At 38.2% G+C, this 22,650-nt stretch overlaps 1 protein-coding gene across 3 annotated transcripts; it reads right to left on the reverse strand.

Annotated features, from left to right (window-relative positions):
- Positions 1-1,940: 1,940 nt before the first annotated feature.
- On the reverse strand, positions 1,941-20,740 carry Gtsf1 (gametocyte specific factor 1). Of its 3 annotated transcripts, none has more exons than XM_010609387.2 (9): positions 20,651-20,740; positions 18,297-18,341; positions 12,048-12,148; positions 9,788-9,914; positions 9,170-9,253; positions 8,652-8,715; positions 6,613-6,707; positions 5,470-5,503; positions 1,941-3,012 (listed from the first exon to the last, which is right to left on the reverse strand). In XM_010609387.2, exons 2-8 carry the CDS (start codon positions 18,310-18,312, stop codon positions 5,487-5,489), a joined length of 504 nt encoding a protein of 167 aa, XP_010607689.1. In that variant the 5' UTR covers positions 18,313-18,341; positions 20,651-20,740; the 3' UTR covers positions 1,941-3,012; positions 5,470-5,486. The 3 variants fall into 3 exon arrangements, with proteins under 3 accessions (XP_010607689.1, XP_010607690.1, XP_010607688.1); XM_010609388.2 differs by having other exon boundaries at positions 20,582-20,740; XM_010609386.2 differs by having other exon boundaries at positions 20,631-20,739.
- Positions 20,741-22,650: the final 1,910 nt, after the last annotated feature.

The raw sequence follows: 22,650 nt of genomic DNA on the forward strand, positions 1-22,650 counted from the left end.
AAAAAAAAAAAAAAAAAAAAAAAAAAAAAAGAAAGAAAAAAAGAAAAAAAGTAAGAATTGTTGCTATAGTATTTTTCTCATGGATATTAGGACCCCCCCCATTCTACCCATTGAATTGGTACAAAAAATTTGTACTTTCTTAAAGGTGTCTTCCTAAGGCCAGACTAGCTTTGGTAATATAAAACAGGATACACAAATAGTAGTATAGCTCAGTGGGACAGTGCCTGGCTTGCATGCGTGAAGCCCTGGGTTCAATATCTAGTTTCAAAACAAGAAAACAAAAACAAAACACCATCAAACCCCAAAATGAATAGTATGCAAACTGCCTGTGTGTGTGTGTGCATGCGTGCATGTGGTACCTGGGACTCAACCCAGGGCCTTTGAGCTACATCCCCAGCTACCCCCACTGTGGTACTGGGGATCGAACTTGGGTCCTTGCACTTGCGAGGCAGGTGGTCTGGCACCGCCCCCACTTTTTTCCCCACATCTTTTTTGAGACAGGGTCTCCCTAAGTCACTAAGTTGCCCAGGCTGGCTAGAATTTGTAATCTTCCTGCCTCAATTTCCCAGAGTGTTAAGATTAGAGGCATGCACCACCATACCCAGATAAACTGCTTTGATTTTAATAACTTGGCCTTACTATTTTTATTTTTTTTGAGACAGGGTCTCACTTTGATAGTACAGGATGGTCTTGAATTCACTATGTAGCCCAGGCTAGCCTTGAACTCACAGCGATCTCCTGTATCTGCCTCCTGAGTTCTGGGATTATAGGTGTGAGCTACCATAATCTGGCTCCTTAAAAAAGTAAAACGTTATTTTCTTGTTTTTTCCTATTCTGGAGCTTATTATGAATTGTGAAAAGAACAAGCAAAGGACTCCAAGAATGCCAGTGTAGTGTATACTTTGTCTAAGAGACCAACACAAACAGCTACTATTCTGCCTAATCAGCAACAGAGTACTACAGTGCATTATTTGAAATTAAATCCAAATATTCTCCTTTTTAAACTCAGGTATAGCTACCAGGAGAGCTAAGCATCACTTATTATCTACATTTCTTTATTCCTGGTGAGAATATTTGCAAATCACAATGGCACTTCTAGAACCCTTGCAGAGAAAGGCAATTTCCTAAAAAGCAAATTCTTTCCTTGGGGTAGAATATGGAAGCCCTGGATAAGACCAAACGCAGGCTAAGCTTTTCAAACACATTTGATTTCACCTTTAACCATTTAACTTTAACTGAAATTTAGGCAGAATATTCAACTACTTACTTTCCACTGTTCGTTCATACACTAAAGGAAGGGGATCCTCTGAAAAAGGTTCCAAAGATAAGGTGCTTCTCCCAATTTCTGACAGAAGTGGTAGAGATAGAGAGCCATTTCTTTGTACTAGCTTTTGGGAATCTTCAAACATTTTTGGCAACTAAATCTAAGCTAGTGAATCCCAGGCCCAATAAAAATCCTAAGCAGTCTCTTAAAATTTGTGAACCAGACAGACTGGCAGCTAAAAGAAAACTAAACAACAGGGCTATTTTGTGAGCTACCAAAATTAAAGCAGGCAGGCACTCTCCTATATAGTTCCTAAAGGTTTTGTGACTAAGTTCTAGTAGTCATAAGCAAAGAGATTATCTTCCCCAAATAACAAGATTTTTCATGAAAGATAGACAATTGCTTACCTTGATCTTTTAGATACTTAAAAAACACAAGGTAACTATTTCTATTTGATTTCTTTATTGAATTGTATTGCATTAGCAGTCACACTTCTAACTTGGTTTTCCTAGTTAGGATATCCTGATTACAAGTGTAATATGGATTGCTGTGTTGTTACTAAAACAAAAAAAAATCAAGTGTTTCGTATTTTCCAGCAATATGACTACTTTAAAAGAAACTTCATTTATTGTGACATGTTGATTAATGCACAAACAAAAATGGTTAGAACTGGTGGCATATAGTGTTTATTTTCCCCCCAGTATATGACCCCTCTACATAAGAAACAGTCTAGTGATTTGCATAAGACCACACAGCTACAAAAAGAGAGAATATTGTATTGGACCTTATCTTGGCACTGTTTTTAGAGTTTGGAACTAAATAAACAAGACCGCTCTGGACAGTATCTTGTTTTGTGTAAAACTCCTGGAAAGAGACATTCTTCAGAAGCCCATTCCCCTTTCTTATCTGTCACCTGCAAACAACACTAGAGAGGGTATTTGTCAGTATACTTTATCCAAGTCCCTATCTATGCCAGATCCCAAATCTTTTCCCATGCTATACAGAGTTTTAAAACCAAACCAAAGCAAAGCTGAAAACAAAACAACCAAAAATGGTCTTGAAAGGTTAGAGGTGGAGCTTAATGGAATAGCAATGTGCTTAATATGTACAAAGCCCTGGGTTTAATCCCTAGCACCAGAGGATAAAAACACAACAACAACAAAAAAAACACAACAACAAATTCCCACAAAAGTTGGTCTGGGGAGATTATGAAGTCTCCTTGAAAGGGATAGTGCTAGGGTAGTCAGAGCCTTCAGTGTTCAGCAATCTAAACTGTTAGACATGTCCCAGGGGCAGACACCAATGCCCTCATATATTTAAACTTTGAAGTTTAATCAGATTTCACACACAGGTGGAAAGCTCATCTCTCTTCTGTTTGTGTACATTTGTTCCTCCTCTTCATTCCAATCTTTATCCCTACAAAGTCTACGCCTAGTTTGAAAGCTAGTAAATTTTCTAGCTGGAATGTAGGGAGATAAATAAAACAAAATCTAAACTATGTTGGAAATATTCAGGCAGCAAGATGTCCTGAGGATTCTGAACAAAAAACAGAGTATTCAGAAGATGTTCTTCTGAGTATAAGGGCTCTTGTATCAAATTAGTGAGGACTCAGAGTGGAGGGGAAAAAAAAAGGCACTTGTCAGTTTGAAAGCCAGACAATTTTTATCATTCTCTAATTAGATAAGGAGGAAAAAAAAAAAGAACTCTTAGGTAGCAGAAAGAAGCAAGAGTCTTCCAGGGTCTGGCATCTGCAAGGAAATAAGGGGAAAAGAGACAGTTCTTAGTGCCTTTCAATGATAAAAGCACCAACTACATTTGACAATAGGCCATGCAACTATAATCTAATTAAATTCTCTTGGTCTGCTGGAGGTACCTGCTATTAACAGCAGAATACCAAGGCCTTTCTGGTCCTTTGCTTTAGTACCACTGTGCACAGAGAATTTCTAATTGTATTAAAGACCTTCTATGTAGACATTCATGTACTCTATTTACGTCAACAGTTTCACAAGTGAGGAGAAAATCAGAACTGACTCTCCAGGAAAGTGGCTCAGATAATTCTGGATTAATTCCAATGAATTTACATTGATCTTTTCCTCTTCTTTTTACTGTATTTACTCATTAATACAATATTTTTGAGCTGTTATAATGAACATTAGAGAATAAAAATTAATATGGCTTTACTTGCTTCTGTGGTACTTTTCTAGTAGAGTTGAGAAAAACAAATGGGATAAAATGCATTAAATACTAAGGGAACAAAGCATTCTCGTATACTGTATGTACACTTAAAAAAACTACACCCATAAATTCCTTATGGGAATGAATCATGTCTTCTATTTCTTCTGTATCCTTCCAAAGAAGCTAGAGAATTCTGTAATAGGCATTAGAAAATGATGCACCATTTTTATTAACAGGATAAAAAGGTCTGTGGCTGCTTAAGGATTCTTATCTAACTTAGGATAATTTTCTCTTTTTCTGATTCCTCAAGGGTTACAAAGAAAAGTAACCAGGGCCAGGAATTTAGATCAGTGGTACTGTGCCTGACTTACAAGCAAGCATAAGGTCCTGAGTTCAATCCCTGGTACCAAAAAAAAAAAAAAAAAAAAAGAAAGAAAGAAAAATAAATTTTCAGTGTTAAAGTAAACAGTGAAGAGTTAAATTTTAGACATGTCTGGTCTTAAGTTATAGAGATAAAAGTATCTCCAAGGTTTTAATCTTAAAAGTCATTATATTTACTAGGTAGGGATCTTTAATGTATGACCACCAAACAACTCGCACAGCACACCAGAGAGGAACTCAAAGTTCACCATTTATCCAGGTCTGTTCAATGTATGCTTTCTGGTACACCCTAATGTTGCTGTGTCTCTTTCCCTTGTGGAACCAAACCTCATTTTATGGCTTCCAGGTGTATTCAACAATTTTAAGTCAGAACCTACCAAGAAAAATGGGTAATATCTAGAAGATAAACACTCTTCATAGCTAAGAAGTGTTTGTTTTCAACATCTCTCTCTTTTTCAGACAGGGTCTTGCCATGTAGTTCAGGCTGGTCTTGAATTCACTATGTAGCCCAGAATGACCTCAAACTTGTGGCAATCCTACTGCAGCCTCCTGAGTGCTGATGTGTGCCACCACGCCCAGCTCATGCTTCACACTTCTCAGCAAAAGAAATATTAGTTTTTGGTACAAAATGAAGCCTAAGAGATTCATCAGCTTCACTCTCCAGAAAGAGTGAGCATGGAAAGCAACAGGCCAGTTATTTATTTTTAGGCTGAGGCAGGAAGATCATACTTGTGTTCAAGGATGGGCTACATAGATTTTTGGTTGAGATAGGGCCTTGCTATATATAGTTCAGACTGGTCTTGAACTCAAGAGTGATCCTTCTGCTTCAGACTCCTAAATTCTGGGGTATCAGATATGCCCCACCACACCTGACAGCCTGGGCTACAGAGTAAATTCGAGGCCAACCTGAACTACAATAGCGAGACCCTGTCTCAACCAACAAACCAAAGTGCCATCAAACATAGTCCCTCACGCCTACTAGCTGCAAGTCAGTTGGGATGTAATGCGATTGCCTGCTTTTGTAACATGCCCTTTACCATAAGCAATGTGGCTGGGCAACCTCACCCCAGGAAGAATCTGAACTATTAAACATGGCTCTGCCGTGGGTATACAAGGGAACCTCAAAAAAGGCTTCATTTGTGAAAAGTAAATGGTTTTGGTCTCTTTATATAGACTTTTGTGAGGTTCTGCTAACTCAACTACTCAGATGAGATGAACAATGCAAAACTCTTAAGAGATCCAAAACTTTTAAGTGCTCATTAAACAGAGTATGAATTTTTTGATGAGGATTAAACTATACTGCACAGGGAATGAATTGCAGAGCAGTGAAGCACAGCTGTCTGATTAATCTCAGTCCATTAAAAGAGGCATGATAGATCTAGAATGCAATTTTGATATAAAAAAAGGCAATGTGTAGTAATGTTAGGGAAAACAACTTAGCATGCTAACAGAATTCTAATTTAACCAGTAAATGCCTATTCATTAGCGTGCAAAGCTGTAACAAAGGCTACATCCTTAAAAAACACATGCACACACAAAGCTTTAATTTGGTACCATAATCTGAAAGAAAATTAGACTCAAATTGCTTTACGTCCAGTTAAATCTTGTGATCATCCGAAGATATAGTGATATAAAACTTAAATACTTACTTGAGAAAGATATTCAGTTACTGTGCATTTCCATCTATGAGTAGAAATATTTCAAAATAAATATGCTATGTCAACTGAAACCCACTACATTCTCTATGTTTGCTAAACACAAATAACTTATTCCTGAGATACACTGAATAATCATATAAAAGTAGAAGAATTTAAATTGGCAATCAGATTCCACATGAGCATAGTAAAAGAAAACAGTCCTTATCTAGCCTTTTGGTACATAATTTGGTAATCTCACATTTTTGGGAAATGAAAGTATCCAAAGAGAAATATTTTAAAAGGTATCTCTGGACATCAAAAATTATTTCAAATAGTAGCGAAGGATGAAATCAAGGGAATCTGAATTTAGGAGCAAAATTAGAAAATGTAAACTTGTATTAAGTAAAAATTACACCATCTTTGAATGAGGAAGTTCCTTTATCAGGTTATCAAATTTCCCCACAAGGTCAACATTGAACCTAACCATTGAATTTGATTCAGTTCTTATTCAATTTAGCTTGCAACCAGGACTGTGGAAAGAATTAAGTTTGTGAGTTGAGGTACCACTGTATTTTGATATGAATTTAGTAGCTGCACAATCAGCATGGCCTAGATATCTAGGGAAGACATCTGAATACAATTCTTATGACTCATAAATTTTTTTCTTATTCATTTCCTTTTAGGCCCCTGCAATACAATTGGTGATCCCAATTCCCCCTTTTTTCCCCATTAAGTTTATTTGGTACTTTTTAGGTATACAGTACAGTTACATTTATCATTGGGATCCCAACTCCCTTTTGATATTATGCCTGAAAAACCAGGGATGACTTCGTCTGAGCCCAAATCAACAGCCTTTTTATTGGTCCCCAAATTTACTCTTGGTACTTGATAATCAATGGTTATCTCATCTTGAAAATATTCTCCTGGTTCCTGTGCTCTTGAACTTTAATGTTCATAATTTCTTGTTTCTAACCAGGGTCAGATGTAGAGTGAAGTGAGATGCTTAGGATGTAAACTTGAAGAAAGTATTTACTTTCACTGTCTCGTAAGTGCAAGATGTTCAGAGAGAACACATCTGAATAATCAAGAGCAACTTTTAAAAACTTTTTGGCACAATGAAGGGAATAAAAGCATTTTTGCCTCCATTTCACTTACTGTTTTTCCATGGCAGAACATATGGCAGAGACTTGGGAACTCGCAAGCCTGAAGCCAGGTTGCTCTTATGCTCCATAACTATGTTGCTAGCAGGACTGCAAAAAAAAAAAAAAGAAATTCAACTATGTCACTATGTCAGCATTATTTGTATTCAGGCAGGTACATGTGAGCCAATCAAAAAAATTTTTTTGCAAGTTGAGTGAAAACAATATACATCCACGTGAAAAAAATGTAAACATATTTCCCTCAAGACATTCCTGAAATTAGAATGATTACCATTTCTCTGGAGGGCTCTCTGTTTTATACAGGGATTAAGATGAGTCCAACCATCTTCATTTTCCAGAAATTGAGATAAACAGCAATGCCATCTACTGTTCAATAGTATGACAGCTCATCAATTTGTTCAGTAAATGTAAGAGATAAACTAAAATGCCATTCAATCTAACCGAAGGCAGAAAATCTCACAGAATGAGGTAAAATTAAAGGTGTAATCCTTGGAATTCATCTTTAAGTTTTTGTCCTAAAATACACATAAAAAAACAAGAACCAAGATATATCATGTACAAGATCTCAATGATAACTGTAACTGCATTGTTTGCTTTAAATGTACCAATAAACTTAATGGAAAAAAATAAAGTTAAAAAGTTAAAGTAACTCCAACAAAAAATACAAATAAATATGTATACTTAAAATCATAACTGATCAGCTGGGCGTGGTGGCGCATGCCTGTAATCCCAGCAGTTGGGAGGCCGAGGCAGGAGGATCGCTCTGAGTTTGAGACCAGCTTGGGCTACATAGTGAGTTCCAGGTCAGTCTCAACTAGAGTGAGATTCTGTCTCAAAAAAAACAAACAAAAAAATCATAACTGATCTTCAAGACTAAGATGTACAAATCAATAAGCATTCTATTTGGGGAAAAAATGAAGTCTACATCTTATTCCTTCATTTTCTAATACAGAAATAATCTCATTTGGATTTGAAACTTGATCTAAGATCTGAGTATTAGTAGTAATGAGGAATCTTATGGTTTTAAGTTACATACAAAAATTAGTGGGAAAAAAAATTAGTGGGAAGAGATATATTTTTTTTCCCCCTACCCAACAGGAACTCTGGATTTTCTAATGTCAATTGAAAAAAAATTTTTTTTGCATTAATTTCTTTTGAGATAAGGTCTTGTTATATAGTTTAGGCTGGCCTTGAACTCACTATGTAGCCCAGGACGGCCCTGAACTTGTAGCAATCCTCTTCCCTCAGCTTCCTGAGTGCTGGGATTACAAATGTGCACCACTACACTCAGCCTTGGAAAAAATTTTCAAAGTATTAAAATAATGTAAACTTAGCAAAAAAAAAAAAATCCAACTACACACAAATGTCTGACACCACTGTCTTCCTTGTTAAGACTCTAAGGTAAGATGGCCAAGGATTTAGTCAGTGGTTCTGCTGCCTGCCTCACAGATGCAAAGTCCCAAGTTGGATCCCCAGTACACACACACACACACACACACACACACACACAAAAGACTCTCAGGTAATATTTTTATTTTTTTAATTTTTTTGTTTTTTTCAGACAGGGTCTCACTATGTAGTTGAAACTGACCTGGAACTATGTAGCCCAGGCTGGTCTCAAAAGATCCTCCTGCCTGAGGCTCCTGAGTGCTGGGATTACAGGTGTGCACCACCATGCCAGGCTTATTTTTATTTTTTTGAGACAGGGTCTCACTATGTAGTTGAGACTGACTTTGAACTCACTATGCAGCCCAGGCTGGTCTCAAACTCACAGTGATCCTCCTGCCTCAGCCTCCTGAGTGCTGGGGTTATAGGTGTGTACCACCGTGCCTGGCTAAAGTAGTATTTTTATATTCCCAGTGATTAGCACAAAGCACATGCCCTTTCCATGAATCAAGCAATAAATAAGGAAAAACTTCACCCAAACAAGGGACCAAAGAACACCATCAAGGAAAGACAGTGGCTTTTTTACTTTTGGTAACAGGACACTATGATTTGGGGAGGATAAAGTGAGAATTACACCATTTTATTTACCTGTTGTCATCACAGAAGCTTGCTGTGCCCCAGACAAATGGAGTAGTACTTTGTTCCCACAAATCTGCCAAAGGAAGCAAAACATAGTTTGTGGTACTACTACATATCAGTTCATGCTAAATGAATTTGCAAGATGGAAATTAATACTCCAAAGTTAGGAGATGCAAGTAAAAACTGATCAAGTACTTTCCCTACGTGACACAGAAACAGGAATTTAATTGAAGAATATAAACACAAGCTACATAAATAATAATAAACGTGCCTAGCAACAATCAAACACAGATGGTACAACAAAATTTATGGAAACAAACAGATGTAAAGAAGCACTTTTTCCAATCAAGAAGGAAAGGCTGTTCTACATGTCTGCACAGTGATACAAATGCGCTCATTTCGGGGCCCAATAAAAATAATAAAGCAGTTGAAAAACATGGTATGTTCATAAAAAAGGAAAACCTTCTGTTTTAGCAAATGACTTGAGATTTAGACATGGTGAAGAGAAAAATGTAGAAGCACTTCACCTTTGTCCCAATCTTCATCGCAAGGGGGACACTGCCATGTGCTCTCAGTCAGAGTCTCTTGTCCAAGGTTCCTGGTCTGGTTGACTGCAAGACAACAGAGATTTGACACAAGAATGAGATACTACCAAGTTATTGTGTTTAAAGAAGTCAGTGCATAGTGGTGCATTACTGTAAGCCAGCCTGAAATGAGAGGAGAGAGAGAGAGAGAGAGAGAGAGAGAGAGAGAGAGAGAGAAATAGTAGTTTAAAAGGAGGTTGCAGGATAGCCTAATTGGTCTTTGTTTCTAAAACATAGATAGTATGAAGCTAAACAGGGGGTCTTATCTTTGCTGACAGAAAATAAAGAGAAACAGAAACAAAGACATTTACCATGTTTATGGCAATAAAAAGATTTTATTTTTAGATGCTTTATTAGTAAAATGCATCAGGCAGTTCAGAAGAGACAGTGTAACACACAACTAGGCAACCTATTGCTGCTATGAGACAAAGATCTCAAAAGCAGAAAAAATATTTTGCTTCTGAAATGATGAAAGCCAAAAATCAAGTTGACAATGTAGCATAACACAAATCTGAATGAGCTAACCTCTACTCCTGAAAGGTTTTAGCTAGCCAGGCTTACCCACGTCCTGCTCAATGCAACTCTTGTCCTCACAGCTCGAGATATGGTGACTGATTTCAGCCCGAGGAACCCGGTGGCGAGCATTGAAGGGACAAGTAGCCAATCTGTTTGCAATATCAGGATGATTCTGTGAAACCAAAATTAAGGGATCTGTCAGTTCTTTGGAACTCTTTTTAAATCCAAGGGGAGTGGCTCAGCCTTATTCTATAAATGGGTTCCCTAAAATTCCTCAATAAACTTAATGGCCTAACTATGGTAGGCAAATTTCACAGAAAATTTACAGGGAATTATTTATAGGCCATTTAGATGTTACTTCAAAACCATTAAATGTATACCTCTTTGTTATGATTATAGAGACAGACAGTATAGATACTGGAATTTAAGTGGCTTACACAGAACTAAACAATAAAAATGAACCATTTCTTTTCTCTGTTTATTTCCCAGTCACAAGATTCAGGTGGCACAGCCTGTAATGGTAGAGCTCTCTGAAAGCTGATATTCAGGATAAATAGTAACACTACCCATACTCAGTCTGCATTGCACTAGTGCCCTGCTATGGCAATACAGTACTCTGGAAAATAGCTGTTTTAAAGGAGCTGCAAAAGAGACAAATCAATGATTTTCCAGATTAACACAGGACACTTACTTGAAGTAACGATGCCTGAAATGAGACTCTGAACAGTCTGACCTTTACTTAAGCTATTTCTGCACAGAAAAACCCCAAAAGATAGACAACTTTGCTGAGTTCCTTGTTTTGAAGAAAAAAAAAAAAGTTCAATATCACCCAAATCCTATGGTGAACACATCATAAGAAATTTATTGGCAGCCAGGCGTGGTGGCACATGCCTGTGATCCCAGCACTTGGGAGGGTGAGGCAGAAGGATTTTTATTGAGTTGAAGCCAGTCTGGGCTACATAATGAATTCAAGGACAGCCTGCACTACATAATGAGGCCCTGTCTCAAAAAAACAATAAAAAAAATTACCAAAAGAAAAAGATGCTACAAATGACACTCAAAAAATAAAAATTATGTGACACGGGGAGGATACTGGAAAAACTTATAGGATTATGAAACTTGTGAGGGCAGGAATCTCCATCATTTTTCATAAGGAGTATCAGGCTTTCATGCAAAGGTTTTATTTACGGACATTAGAAAATAGAGGAGTTATAATAGTGTCTTTTTATCACTTGTCTCCTCTTCCCAATTTTTATCTTGAGGAAATAACTTGAGAGGCTGGAGGAGGAAGATGCAGCAACATTTGCTGATCTATACTGTTCAGGTTTAACTTTAAGTGGTTCTTGTTCCAAAGATTAAAAAGAGTCAGAGAAATAATTAGCAAGGCACATTACGTTTCCAGGTTGTAAGAGAAACTTTTTGTGGTTGTGCTGTGGATCGAACCCAGGGTCTTGTACCTGCTAAGCACATGTTCTACCACTGAGCTATACCCCCAAATAAGAGAAACATTCAGTAAAGGATGCTAAATCTGAAATGTAAGCAGTTTGGATTAAATATTAAAGTTGTTTTCCCAGGTTAAATTCTGACTAATTTTGGTCTCTGCATCTGAGATGTGCATTCTAGCACTCTTGTCAACGTCTCTTAACTAACATAGCACTAAAGTAGTTTACATCTACGTCCATAAGAGTGACCAAAGATAATTTTTTTAAAGATATTGGAACGTGGAGAAAGTTATTTTTAATTTTTTGAGACAAGGTTTTGCGCTATAATTCAGGCTGGTCATGAACTCATTATATAGCCGAGTCTGGCCTCAAACTCATGGTGATCCTCCTGCCTCAGCTTCCTGAGTGCTGAGATTACAGGCATGCACCACCATGCCTAGCTTTTTTAGGAATGATTTTCTTGGGCTAACCTCTAGCTATTCAACCTCATAAAATTTCTAAACAACAACAACAACAACAAATCAGAAAATGTATTGTAGTACTCTCTTCTTTCAGGACAATAAACATATCAAATTTATAAGAGGGATTTCTCATTGTTAACAAAAATTAGTTTTTTATTTTCTTTACAAAGAATAAGATCCAGACATACTATTTGTAAAGGTAGCTTTGTCACTACTTGAAGAAAAAAATTTATGTATTCAAAGGAATAAATTTTCTATAAATGCTGGTGTTTAACACAGAGGCAAATTCTCAAAACAATTCTGGAATTCAACTAAAACATTTATGCTGAAACTATTTGATGTTTACAAAATCTGGCTTTTTGAAAGAACTCAAGAGGATAAATTATAAAAATAATATCTTACCTTTCTGCACTTGATAAGATGATAAGGAAACCTGCAGGCCCTGATCTGGTGGTTTTTATCATAGGGGCACTGCAATAGCTTTTCAGGGTCCAAGGAGTCAACTGAAAGGGAGGAAAAATACCTTCAAGTATGAAGTATAACAGACCTTTGTAAAACTACCGCATTTTAGGCACATTGGCTTTTTAAAAAAAAAAACAGAATCTATAAGATAGGTAATAGAAAAAGTCAGTCTAAAGAAAAATTAGCTTTTTCCAGGGATGTAGCTCAGTGCTGCTGTGCCTGCCTGGCAAACTCAAGGTTTGAGTTTGATCCCCAGTACTGGAAAAAAAAATTAGCTTCCAAAAAGGCTGACTAAACAATTTAAAAATAAAATGTAACTGAGAATATAAAACTGGTACTACTGATTTTTCCCCCTTTGGTACTGGGGATCTAACTTGGGATCTTGTGCTTGTGAGGCAGGCAGCAGAACCACTAAGTTAAATCCCTGGTCCATTTTTTTTTGGAGACAGGGTTTTGCTTGGTAGCTCAGGCTGGCCTGGAACTCACTATATAGCCCAGGCTGACCTCAAACTCATGGTGATCCTCCTGCCTCAGCCTCCTAAGTGCTGGGATCACAGGTGTGTGATATGTTAATAAATCCAGAACAATCAGCTGTTATAGGGTGAAGAATGAGATATTTTTGTTTGTTTTTTGTTTGTTTTTTGTACTGGGGATTGTACTTGCGCTTGTGAGGCAGGTGGCGGAACCACTGAGCTAAATCCCCAGCCCTGAGATCATATTTTAAATAGTTTTCATTAAAAAAAAGGGAAAAAATCCTAGAGATGGAGGGAGGGGAAGGGGATGAATTAAGATATGTTATGTACATGTACCAACCCCTCATAATGTAGTCATCTTATAGTACCAACATTATTTAAAAATTATTTTCATTGTTGGTTACTCTTGCCATAAAACAAAAACAAAAACAAAAAAAAGTTAAATGAAGTGATATTATCTTTTCCTTTTCTAAAAGCTCTAATTCAGGCTTATTTTTATTCTCTAGTTAATCCGATCAGAGTTTTCCAACCAGTTTGCTAAAGCTGGAGTAGACTGCAGGTGTGCCAATATATCCATTGTGGACCACTGCACTTGTAAATCACCCCACCACTTAAATCTTCAGCCAAATGGTCCTAGGGCAAGTTGAGGACAGTCAATCCCTTGCATTAGCATCCTTGTCTATACTGGTATCCATGACATAAAGTTGGTAAACACTGCTTTATTTATATTTTTGGTACTGGGGATTGAACTTGGGTCCTTGAGCTTGTGAGGCAGGCAGCAGAACCACTGAGCTAAGTCCCCCACCCTGCACTGCTTTATTTTAGTTATATTACTTTATAGAAGTTTAAGAAATATTAGTGGGTAGATTTTTTTGGTCTGTTTTTATTCCTAGAACTGGTTCCTGATCATTGTGACTAATTACCTCTCAAATGACACCACTACCTTTAACAGACAAGTGGTTTCACTTTCTCTATTTTGGGACACAGATGAGGAGGAAAAAAACCCAAATAATTCTTAATCTAGTGACTGCCAAACTAGATAGATTAAAAAAACAAAAAACAATTTGTAAAAACAAAATTTCCTGGGGTTAAGACAACACAGACACGTGGAACTTCTGTGTGGAGGAAAAACCCCTAATTTAGATCATACTTCTAAAAAACTGCCCTCATGATATACAAGATACCCTGGCTGAGCCCCAAATTTTAACAACTATAGCTAAGAAAGGGAAATTAAATGGATAAGAGCATTCTTTGGAGAACAGGCAAATGCTCTTTCCACCCTTAGAACTAATTTTTAAAAGTGAAATGAGATAAACAATTCACATTTGGAAGAAGCTTACAAACCATGAGGCTGCAGTGAAAATCAGAAGCCAGTTGGGAACTGAAATAGACAGTTTCACTGGAAGAGCAGTAAACAGGGAAGGCTAACCATGATCGTGATGCAAATGAGCTAGAAAGGTGACTTGAAGGACGCAATGAATAGGCAGAAAAAGTCTTAAAGGACAGGCAAGCTTATTATTCCAACCAAGCTCTTCTTGACCAGGAATCTTTTCCTATTTCTGAAGCTACAGGGAGCATTTAGAGATGAAATTCTTATTAGTTTCCCTTCATTTAATCCATTCCATCACTTGAAAATGTTAGGCCATGTCAGCAGCTGACAGACTGGATGTGCCTTATGATTTATACATATTATACTGCCCATATAGTAGCATATGCCAGAGTGGATAATGAGAGCTTCCTACCATGCTTTACTTCTTGGTGTCTGGCAATTAGTTCTAATCTGGTTTTCTATGTAAAACAAAAAATTATTTTCCTTTCTTTTATACTTTGGTAACGGGGCTTTAACTCAGGACCTTGTGTTTGCAAGGCAGGCAGTGGCACCACTGAGCTAAAACCTCAGTTCAAATTATTTTATTTTTAATTAAGAAATTAAAAATTGTAATAATACATATAAAACATTATTTTAAATATACATAGTGCTAAGTATATTCACAATGTTGCATAATCTCCAGAAGTTTATTGTCTCAACAAACTATATCCATTAAACATCATCTCCCCAAATCTCACTCTCTCCAGGCCCTGGAAATCATTATTCTACGTATTTTAGATATTTCACAGAAGTGAAATCATACATCATTTGTTTTTTCTGTAATTAGATTATGTTATTTAACATAATACTCAAGAGTTCATCCATGTTATAGCATATAATAGAATTTCCTATTTGGAAATTTTCTTTTTTTCGAGACAGGGTCTCACTATGTAGTTGAGACTGAACTGGAACTCACTATGTAGCCCAGGCTGGTCTTGAACTCACAGTGATCCACCTGCCTCAGCCTCCAGAGTGTTGGGATTACAGGTGCGCGCCACCATGCCACCATGCCAGCCTGCTTTTTTTTCTTTTTACTAAATATATATATTTTTTGGTACGGGGAATCAAATTCAGGACCTTGGGCTTGCCGGGCCTTGCCTTGGTGCCACTAAGTCACATCCCTGGCCCTTCTTTTTCTTTATTCATTTTGGTTATGCTGGAGATTGAACCCAGAGCATTGTGCATGTTAGGCAAGCACTCTACCACTGAGCTATATCCCTAGCTCTTCATGTTTTCTTTGGAGCTTCCTTGTCAGTGTATAAAGAATACATCAATGCCGTATATGGATGTACCACAGATTCTTAATAAGTTCCCTTGTTGATGGGCATTTGTTTCCATTTTTTTATTACTCTGTACAATACTCTAACAATCTAGTTTATACTTCATGCATTATATGAGTATGTTTCTTGAGAAGATACCTAAGCATGCTGCAGTGATGCGTAGGCGCATTTGAAGTTGTAATAAACACTATCAAACATCTTTGTTTTTTTTTTGTTTTTTTTTGGGTACCAGGGGTCAAACTGTGGACCTTGTGCTTTCCAGGCAGGCAGCAGAACCAGTGAGCTAAATCCCTGGCCCTATCAAACATCTTTGTAACAATTTTGTCTGGCTTCCCAGGACTATAACTTACTTTGGAAAACAAAGTAGGTCCTATTGACAAGCTTGCTCCCAAAGCATTGACTGTTCCTCAAATTTGAACAAGGCCTGGAACTCATGGTAAGAAATGGAAGAAATTTTATGGGAATAAGAAACTAGGCCAAATGTATCATCAGTTGAGGGGCAGTCCAAAGACAGAAGATGGAGATCTTTAGAACCCTTATCAGGGCCGGGGATTTAGCTCAACTGTTTCGCTGCCTGCTTTGAAAGTGCAAGAACCTGAGTTCGATCCCTGTACCAAAAACAAAACAAAACAAAAAAACCCTCTTTTCAGATTAAGGTTGGAATTCTAGGACAATTTGCTAAAGAAATCAAGTATATTCTTACAGTTTTTCTCAAACTTCGTATATCACTCCCAGGTGTTATTTAGGGATTATTTAAAATACAGATTCTGGGGCCGGGGATGTGGCTCAGTGGTTCTGCTGCCTGCCTTGCAAGCACAAGAGCCTCAGTTTGATCCCCAGCATCCCACCCCAAAAAAAACAAAAACAGATTCTGATTCAGTAGGTTTGGGATAAGGCCTGACAATACATTATTTATTTCCCATTAAGTTTATTGGTACATTTAAAGCAAACAATAGTTACATTTATCATTGGGATCTTGTACTTTACATGATATATCTTGGTTATTTTTTCCCCATACCCCTGTCCTTCCTTCACCCCCTTCACCCCTCCCTATTAACAAAGAAAACATATATTCTTTTTTGGTACCAGGGATTGAATTCAGGTTTCTAGCCCATGACATTGCATGTCTAAAAAGCTCCTTGGGGCAGGGGATCAGTGGTGTCACACCTGCCAGGCAAGCACAAGATCCTGAGTTTGATACCTGGTACTGAAAAAAAAAAAAAAGAAAAGAAAAAGAAAGAGAAATCTAGAAAGCTACTTGAACTTTTTTGCAAGAAAAATTGTAAGGAGGGCTGGGGATTTAGCTCAGTGATTCCACCACCTGCCTTGCAAGTGCAGGGACCGGAGTTCGATCCCTGGTACCAAAAAAAAAAAAAAAGTTGTAAGGAGAGCCCTAATGAAGATTAAAGACAATCAGCATTCTAGATCAATGATTCTCAAAGTGTGTTCTCAGAACAAATGCATCAGCATCATCTGGGAATGTTAGAAATGCATATTCTTATACCCCATACCTTCTGAATCAGAAACTCTAGGGTGGGACATTTTTTTGTTTTGTTTTTTTGAGACAGAGTCTCACTATGTAGTTGAGACTGACCTGGAACTCACTATGTAGCCCAGGCTGGTCTTGAACTCACAGAGATCCTCCTGCCTCAGCCTCCCCGAGTGCTGGGATTATAGGTGTGTGCCACCACACCTGGCAGCCCTTTCTTATTTTCAGACAGAGCCTCTTTAACTGTCCAGGCTGGGCTTGAACTTGTGACCAGACTGCCTCAGGCTCCCAGAGTGCTAGGTAGGATTACAGGAGTATACCACCATGCCCAGTTTAGTATCTATATTTTGGTGATGAAGATCTGCACTACACTTTTCAGAAGGCATAATGAAGCTAACCTACCCTTTAGTTGGAAGTACTAATTATAACAAGATACTGGTGTGTGTGTGTTTGTACCGGGGATTGAACTTGGGACCTTGTGTTTTTGAGGCAGGCTGCAGCACCACTGAGTTAAATCCCTGGCCCCTTATAACAAGATTCTGAATAAGACAGCAAAATAGGAAACAAAGCAGGCCCTGCTGACACTTTTTTTTTTTTTGGTACTGAGGATTGAACTTGGACCCTTGCACTTGGCAAGGCAGGTGGCAAAACCACTGAGCTAAATTCCCAGCCCTGTTGACATGTTTTATTACACCAACTCTGATGCTCCTCAAATTTGGTCAGGGCCTAAAGATCCTAGTGCCTGTGCTATCAAGTAGAGTACTAAGCATAAACACAGAAGATTCTGGTCCTATTTGTCTTAAACTAACAGGTAACCTTGGGCAAATCAATTATTCTAGGCTCTGCTTTTTTCACTGCAATAAAATAAGTGATTTTCAGGTCCCTTTGATTCTAACTTGTGTGATTCCAAGTACTGACTTTGATTTTTTTGGGCTTTCTAAATTTTCTGGATCACTTGGGAAATAAGAATCCTTCCCAGGATTTCTTATCCTAAAAACTCAATGTACAATAACCTTTTTTTTGGTACCGGGGATCTATTTTTGCCATCTTTTTTTTGGCACTGGGGATCAAACCTGAGACATTGTGCTTGCAAGGCAGGCGGCAGAACCACTGAGCTAAATCCCTGCCCCAATGTACAATAATCTTATTATGTATACTACATTACCCCTCAAAATAGAAAGCAGAAGTTACTATTTCTGTGTCAAATATACAAGAAGCTAAAGTTCTAAGGAGGTAAAAGTGCCTCACTTAATTAAAATACAGTTTATAGAACACATAGCATGTGCAAGGATTGGGTTCAATCCCAAGCATCAAAAATACCAAAGCAAATATACATTTTCAGACAGTTGTCCTACTTAACTGTTTTGTCAAAGCTGTATGATTTCTCATAGCTTTTTAATTACTTAAGTTTCAAGTGTCTTATTTCAAATTTGGAACTCTTCTGTACATCACACAGACCTTTCTTCCTCAGTAGTTCAGGGAGAAATTTGAATTTTTCACAACACACTAAAAGTCTAGTCAGACATAAAACTATATGTATATAACTTATTTTCTAAAAGCAATAAGAAGTGTACATACTGTAAGTGTCTTCCATGCTGAAAACGAAGGAGCTGATTTCAAGTGCTGGGGAAAAAGCATGAATCAGGGAATCAGAAATGAAATTTACCAAAGTAGGGAAACCACTGCTTCTTGAATTACTACTTAAATTCATTATAAGAAATCCTTAGCATGTGCCCTCTTCCCTAAACATTTTCTCTCTTTAAAAACTTTCTTGTGCTGGGTGTGGTGGTGCACACCTGTAATCCCAGCACTCAGGAAGCTGAGGTAAGAGGATCACTGTGAGTTCGAGACCAGCCTGGGCTACATAGTGAGTTCCAAGTCAGTCTCAACTACATAGTGAGACCCCCGTCTCAAAAAAACAAACAAAACAAAACAAAACAAAACAAAAACAAAAAAACCCCAAAACAAACAAACAAACAAAAAACACACAAAAAAGGCTTTCTTTCCTCCTCAGATGCAGTATTCCGGTTTGGACCCAGGCTCTTACACATGGTAGGCAAGCCCTTTTTATTTTTTGAGATAGCTACCCAGCTGTCTCAGCTTGGCTTTGAATTTGCAATCCTTCTACCTCAGCCTCTTGAGTAGCTGGGATAAAAAGCATACACAATTTACACCTGACTCCTCTGAAACATTTTTAACATTACTGCCTAATCTACATTCTTGGGATAAATTCTAGGGCCCACAAATTTGCTACTACTATTTACCTGCTATTAGCAGTTTACCTGCTATATAACACTAGAGGGTATAAGACAAGACCTTACAAATACTTATTATTTGAATTCTGGACAAACACAGGAATAGGGTACTTATTTTCTGAGACAGGGTCTTGCTATGTATTCCAGGCTGGCCTCAAATTCACTTTGAGGCCCATGCTGGCCTAAAATCTGCAGGATCCTCTTGCCTCAGTCTCCTTAGTGTAAGTGTTGGGATTACAGGTGTGTACCACCATGCCTGGTTTAGGGTACTATTTTAAAGCTCTCAAGTTTCTAAAAATTACAGTTTAGGCAAGCCACCCGTCTTGCCCCTCTCTAGGATCTGGGAATGATGGACATCTATGTTAGACAGTGTATCCTTAACGTATTCAAAATTCTAGACATTCTAGATTGCAATTTTTATGACTTTTCTTAAACATGATCAGGAAGTGCCACACTGTTTCCCCTTTCTAGGGATGCTTCATTTTGCCTTCCCCTTCCAGTCTCTGCTAATATGGCAAGACTTGTTGATTTAAACCTCTTTAGTTGATATTGAAGTTCCTTGAGAATGTTAGGACCCAAGAACTACCTACAGTATATTATGGATAACACAGTTATGAATGAAAAAAATCTGACAGAAATATGAAAGATTGAGTGAAATTGTTTCATAGTTTTAATCCTCTTTTACTAGAGCTTGCTATTGAAAATTATAATTAAGTAAAACATTATGAGAAAAAACTAATTCTAGGTAAAACTACTCCCATAGGAAGCTTCTAAAAATTGGTTATATTTACAGCTGTTGTTTCTAGGCAAGCTCTCCTTTGAGCTCTCATACAATTCCATCCCCTTCCCCCCATTCTATGACATAAGCAGCTGTAGAACTTATGTTAGGAAATACAAGTGTTCAGGTGATGGAGCCCATTTGTTAGTGACAATCATTAAACTATCTGAAAATATTTTTTTCATGTTTGGATTAAGAAATTCTGATCTTTTTAATACACAACTATTTCACTTTTCCATTAAAAATAAAAGTTTTGGAAAAAAGAACCAAGTATTCAGTTTCTTGATTTTAAAGCATATAAAGGAGTGATAACTGATAGATTCAGCAACATGCAGGGAACCAATCTATTCTTTCCTGCAAAAAGACTAATTATAGTAAATCAAGGACACTGGAATTTTTAGTATCATCACTCAACTGTGTTCCTTTAAATATCTTCCACATCAAATTATTAACAGGTGATCCTTTTCCTTAGTACCAAACCAGTGATCTGGACAAACTGTGAAGCAGTTAAATATGGGAATTAGGTATAGTGGAAAGCTATTATTTCAACTCGACAGAGTTTGAGGCCTACATAAAATAATCATTTTCTTCCTTTAAACAAACCCAAATGGAAATCTGAACAGTTTGAAGCAATGGGACTAGTGAGAAAGTGGGGAAAATGGTTAATTTAAAAAGAAGGTCGAAAAGGTGCTAGGGAGGCCTTCGAGTGGACGATGGCTCATATCCAGCCGATCGCCAAATAAATTTCGTTCAGAGTCCTAGGGCTGAAAAGTACAAGTGGAAAAGGGCAAAAGTGATGTTTAAATGGTGGCCAGAACCCAGAATCTTACAGGTGAATTGTTTGGAGGAGCCAAGCCGGGACTCGGGGCCCTTTCCTACCTCAGCGGCGCCACGCTCACCTCACAGCCCTTCACCGCACAGCCACGCCCGGGCAACGCTCACTTCCGGTCTCTGGCGCCAGCAGGTGGCGCCTCCCACTTCCTGTGACGTGTAGGTGAGTTCCACCCTGGCATGGAGCCAGGAGGACCTTGGTTGAGAGTAGGTGGGGTCTCTTCCGCGTGTTCTCTACTCAGCCCCAGACCTACAGTCATTACTACTTCTCAGTCCCCCTTCTTGAGGGCGTTCTCCTCAGCACCCCAGGATGGGAGTGGGCGTGTGTGGGTGGAACTCAAGGGTCCTTCCCTGGGCTTTGTGGCGGCCATTTTAGGAAAGAATGAGAGTTTAGGAATGAGATCTGGTAGAAGTCAGGTGCTGTCTGGAAGGGAGCCTTATTTGTGGAATTTTTTTTTTTTTAATTTTTGTTAATAGATTTTGAGGGGACAGAAGAGGAATTAAGGAAATAGGCAGAACAGTGAAAAAACAGCCAAAAATCAAGGGCAGGACTTCTTCTTCTTTTTTTTTTTTTTTTGATGCTAGGATTTGAACTCAGGTCCTTGTGCTTGCAAGGCAGGTGGCAGAACCACTGAGCTAAATCCCTGGCCCCCTGTGTCTTTTAACAGTTACAGAATCTCAAAATTCAAGAGGGCACTAGTACCTGAGAATGGTTGGTAGGATGATTGATGAGCAAGTAGTGTTAAAAGGATTTTTAGGTTGAGAGGTCAAGTGGGTCCCAACTTCATTATAGAAAACCAAACATTGTGAGCCTTTGTTCTGAAAACTGGCATGCACACACAGTATAAACAGATTTTGGCCCCAAAGCTCACTAGGAAAACATATCAAAATGGATAAATGGTGGTTCATCCTCCTCCTCCTCTTCCTCTTCTATTATTGTTATTATTTTTCTTGAGACAAGGTCTCAACATGTAGCTCAGGCTGGCCTCGAACTTGTGGCAATCCTCCTGCCTCAGCCTCTCCAGTGCTGAGATTACAGGTGTGTGCCACCACATCCTGGATGAATGGTTAAATGGCTGTACAATATGTACCTAAAAAAAATGGTAGACACTTTAAAATCCTGTAAGGAAGGAATCAGTGGAGTCTGAAATTACCTAGAAAAGCATTATGGAGAAAAGGGATTTGTGAACTTTGAAGGGGCCTGAACAGAAAAAAGGAAGCTGTTGGAGCCGGGTGTGGTGGCACACGTCTATAATCCCAGCACACGGGAGGCTGAGGCAGGAGGATCACTGTGAGTTCGAGACCAGCCTGGGCTACATAGTGAATTCCAAGACAGTCTCAACTACATAGTGAGACCCTGTCTCAACCCTCTCCCCAAACAAAACAAACAAACAAAAAGGAAGCTGTTGGTAATACAGGTAAAAGGGGTGATAATATATTGAAAAACTAAGATGTAAAAATGATATGACAAAAAATTATGTTCTCTAGATTATATAGGCAGTCTGGGAGGTTATGCTGGGTGCTGAAAAATTGGAGTTTCTAGCATATTTCAGTGGTTAAAGCCTAAATGTGACCTAAGGGAACCTATCCTGACAGCAAAAACAGTAGCTTTAGTGAAAAGGATCTTGGGATTGGATGTTTTATTTTTACGTGGATAATTTATAAAAATCACAGCCCCTGCCCCCATGAGCAATGCTTCAGTACTTAGATTGAGGAGAGTGCTGTATAGCTTTCAGTTCAGATTAAGACCTCAAAAAGAAATAGATGTTGATGGAAGACAGGTTCAAGCCATTCTTGCAGGCCTTGTGCATGCATGTGTCTGTGTGGTGTGTGTGATTGTGTTGTACTGGATGGAGATTGAACCCAGGGTCTTCACACTGAGATACTTCCTTAGCTTCCTTTAAAAAAATTTTTTTTTATTTTTTATTTTTTGGTTTTTTTGAGACAGGGTCTCACTCTGTAGTTGAGACTGACCTGGAACTCACTATGTAGCTCAGGCTGGTCTCGAATTCACAGCGATCCTCCTGCCTCAGCCTCCTGAGTGATGGGATTACAGGCATGTACCACC

The sequence above is a fragment of the Fukomys damarensis genome, unplaced genomic scaffold, assembly GCF_012274545.1.
Source record: "Fukomys damarensis isolate Sample0158 unplaced genomic scaffold, DMR_v1.0_HiC HiC_scaffold_15, whole genome shotgun sequence".
Lineage (NCBI taxonomy): Eukaryota > Metazoa > Chordata > Mammalia > Rodentia > Bathyergidae > Fukomys > Fukomys damarensis.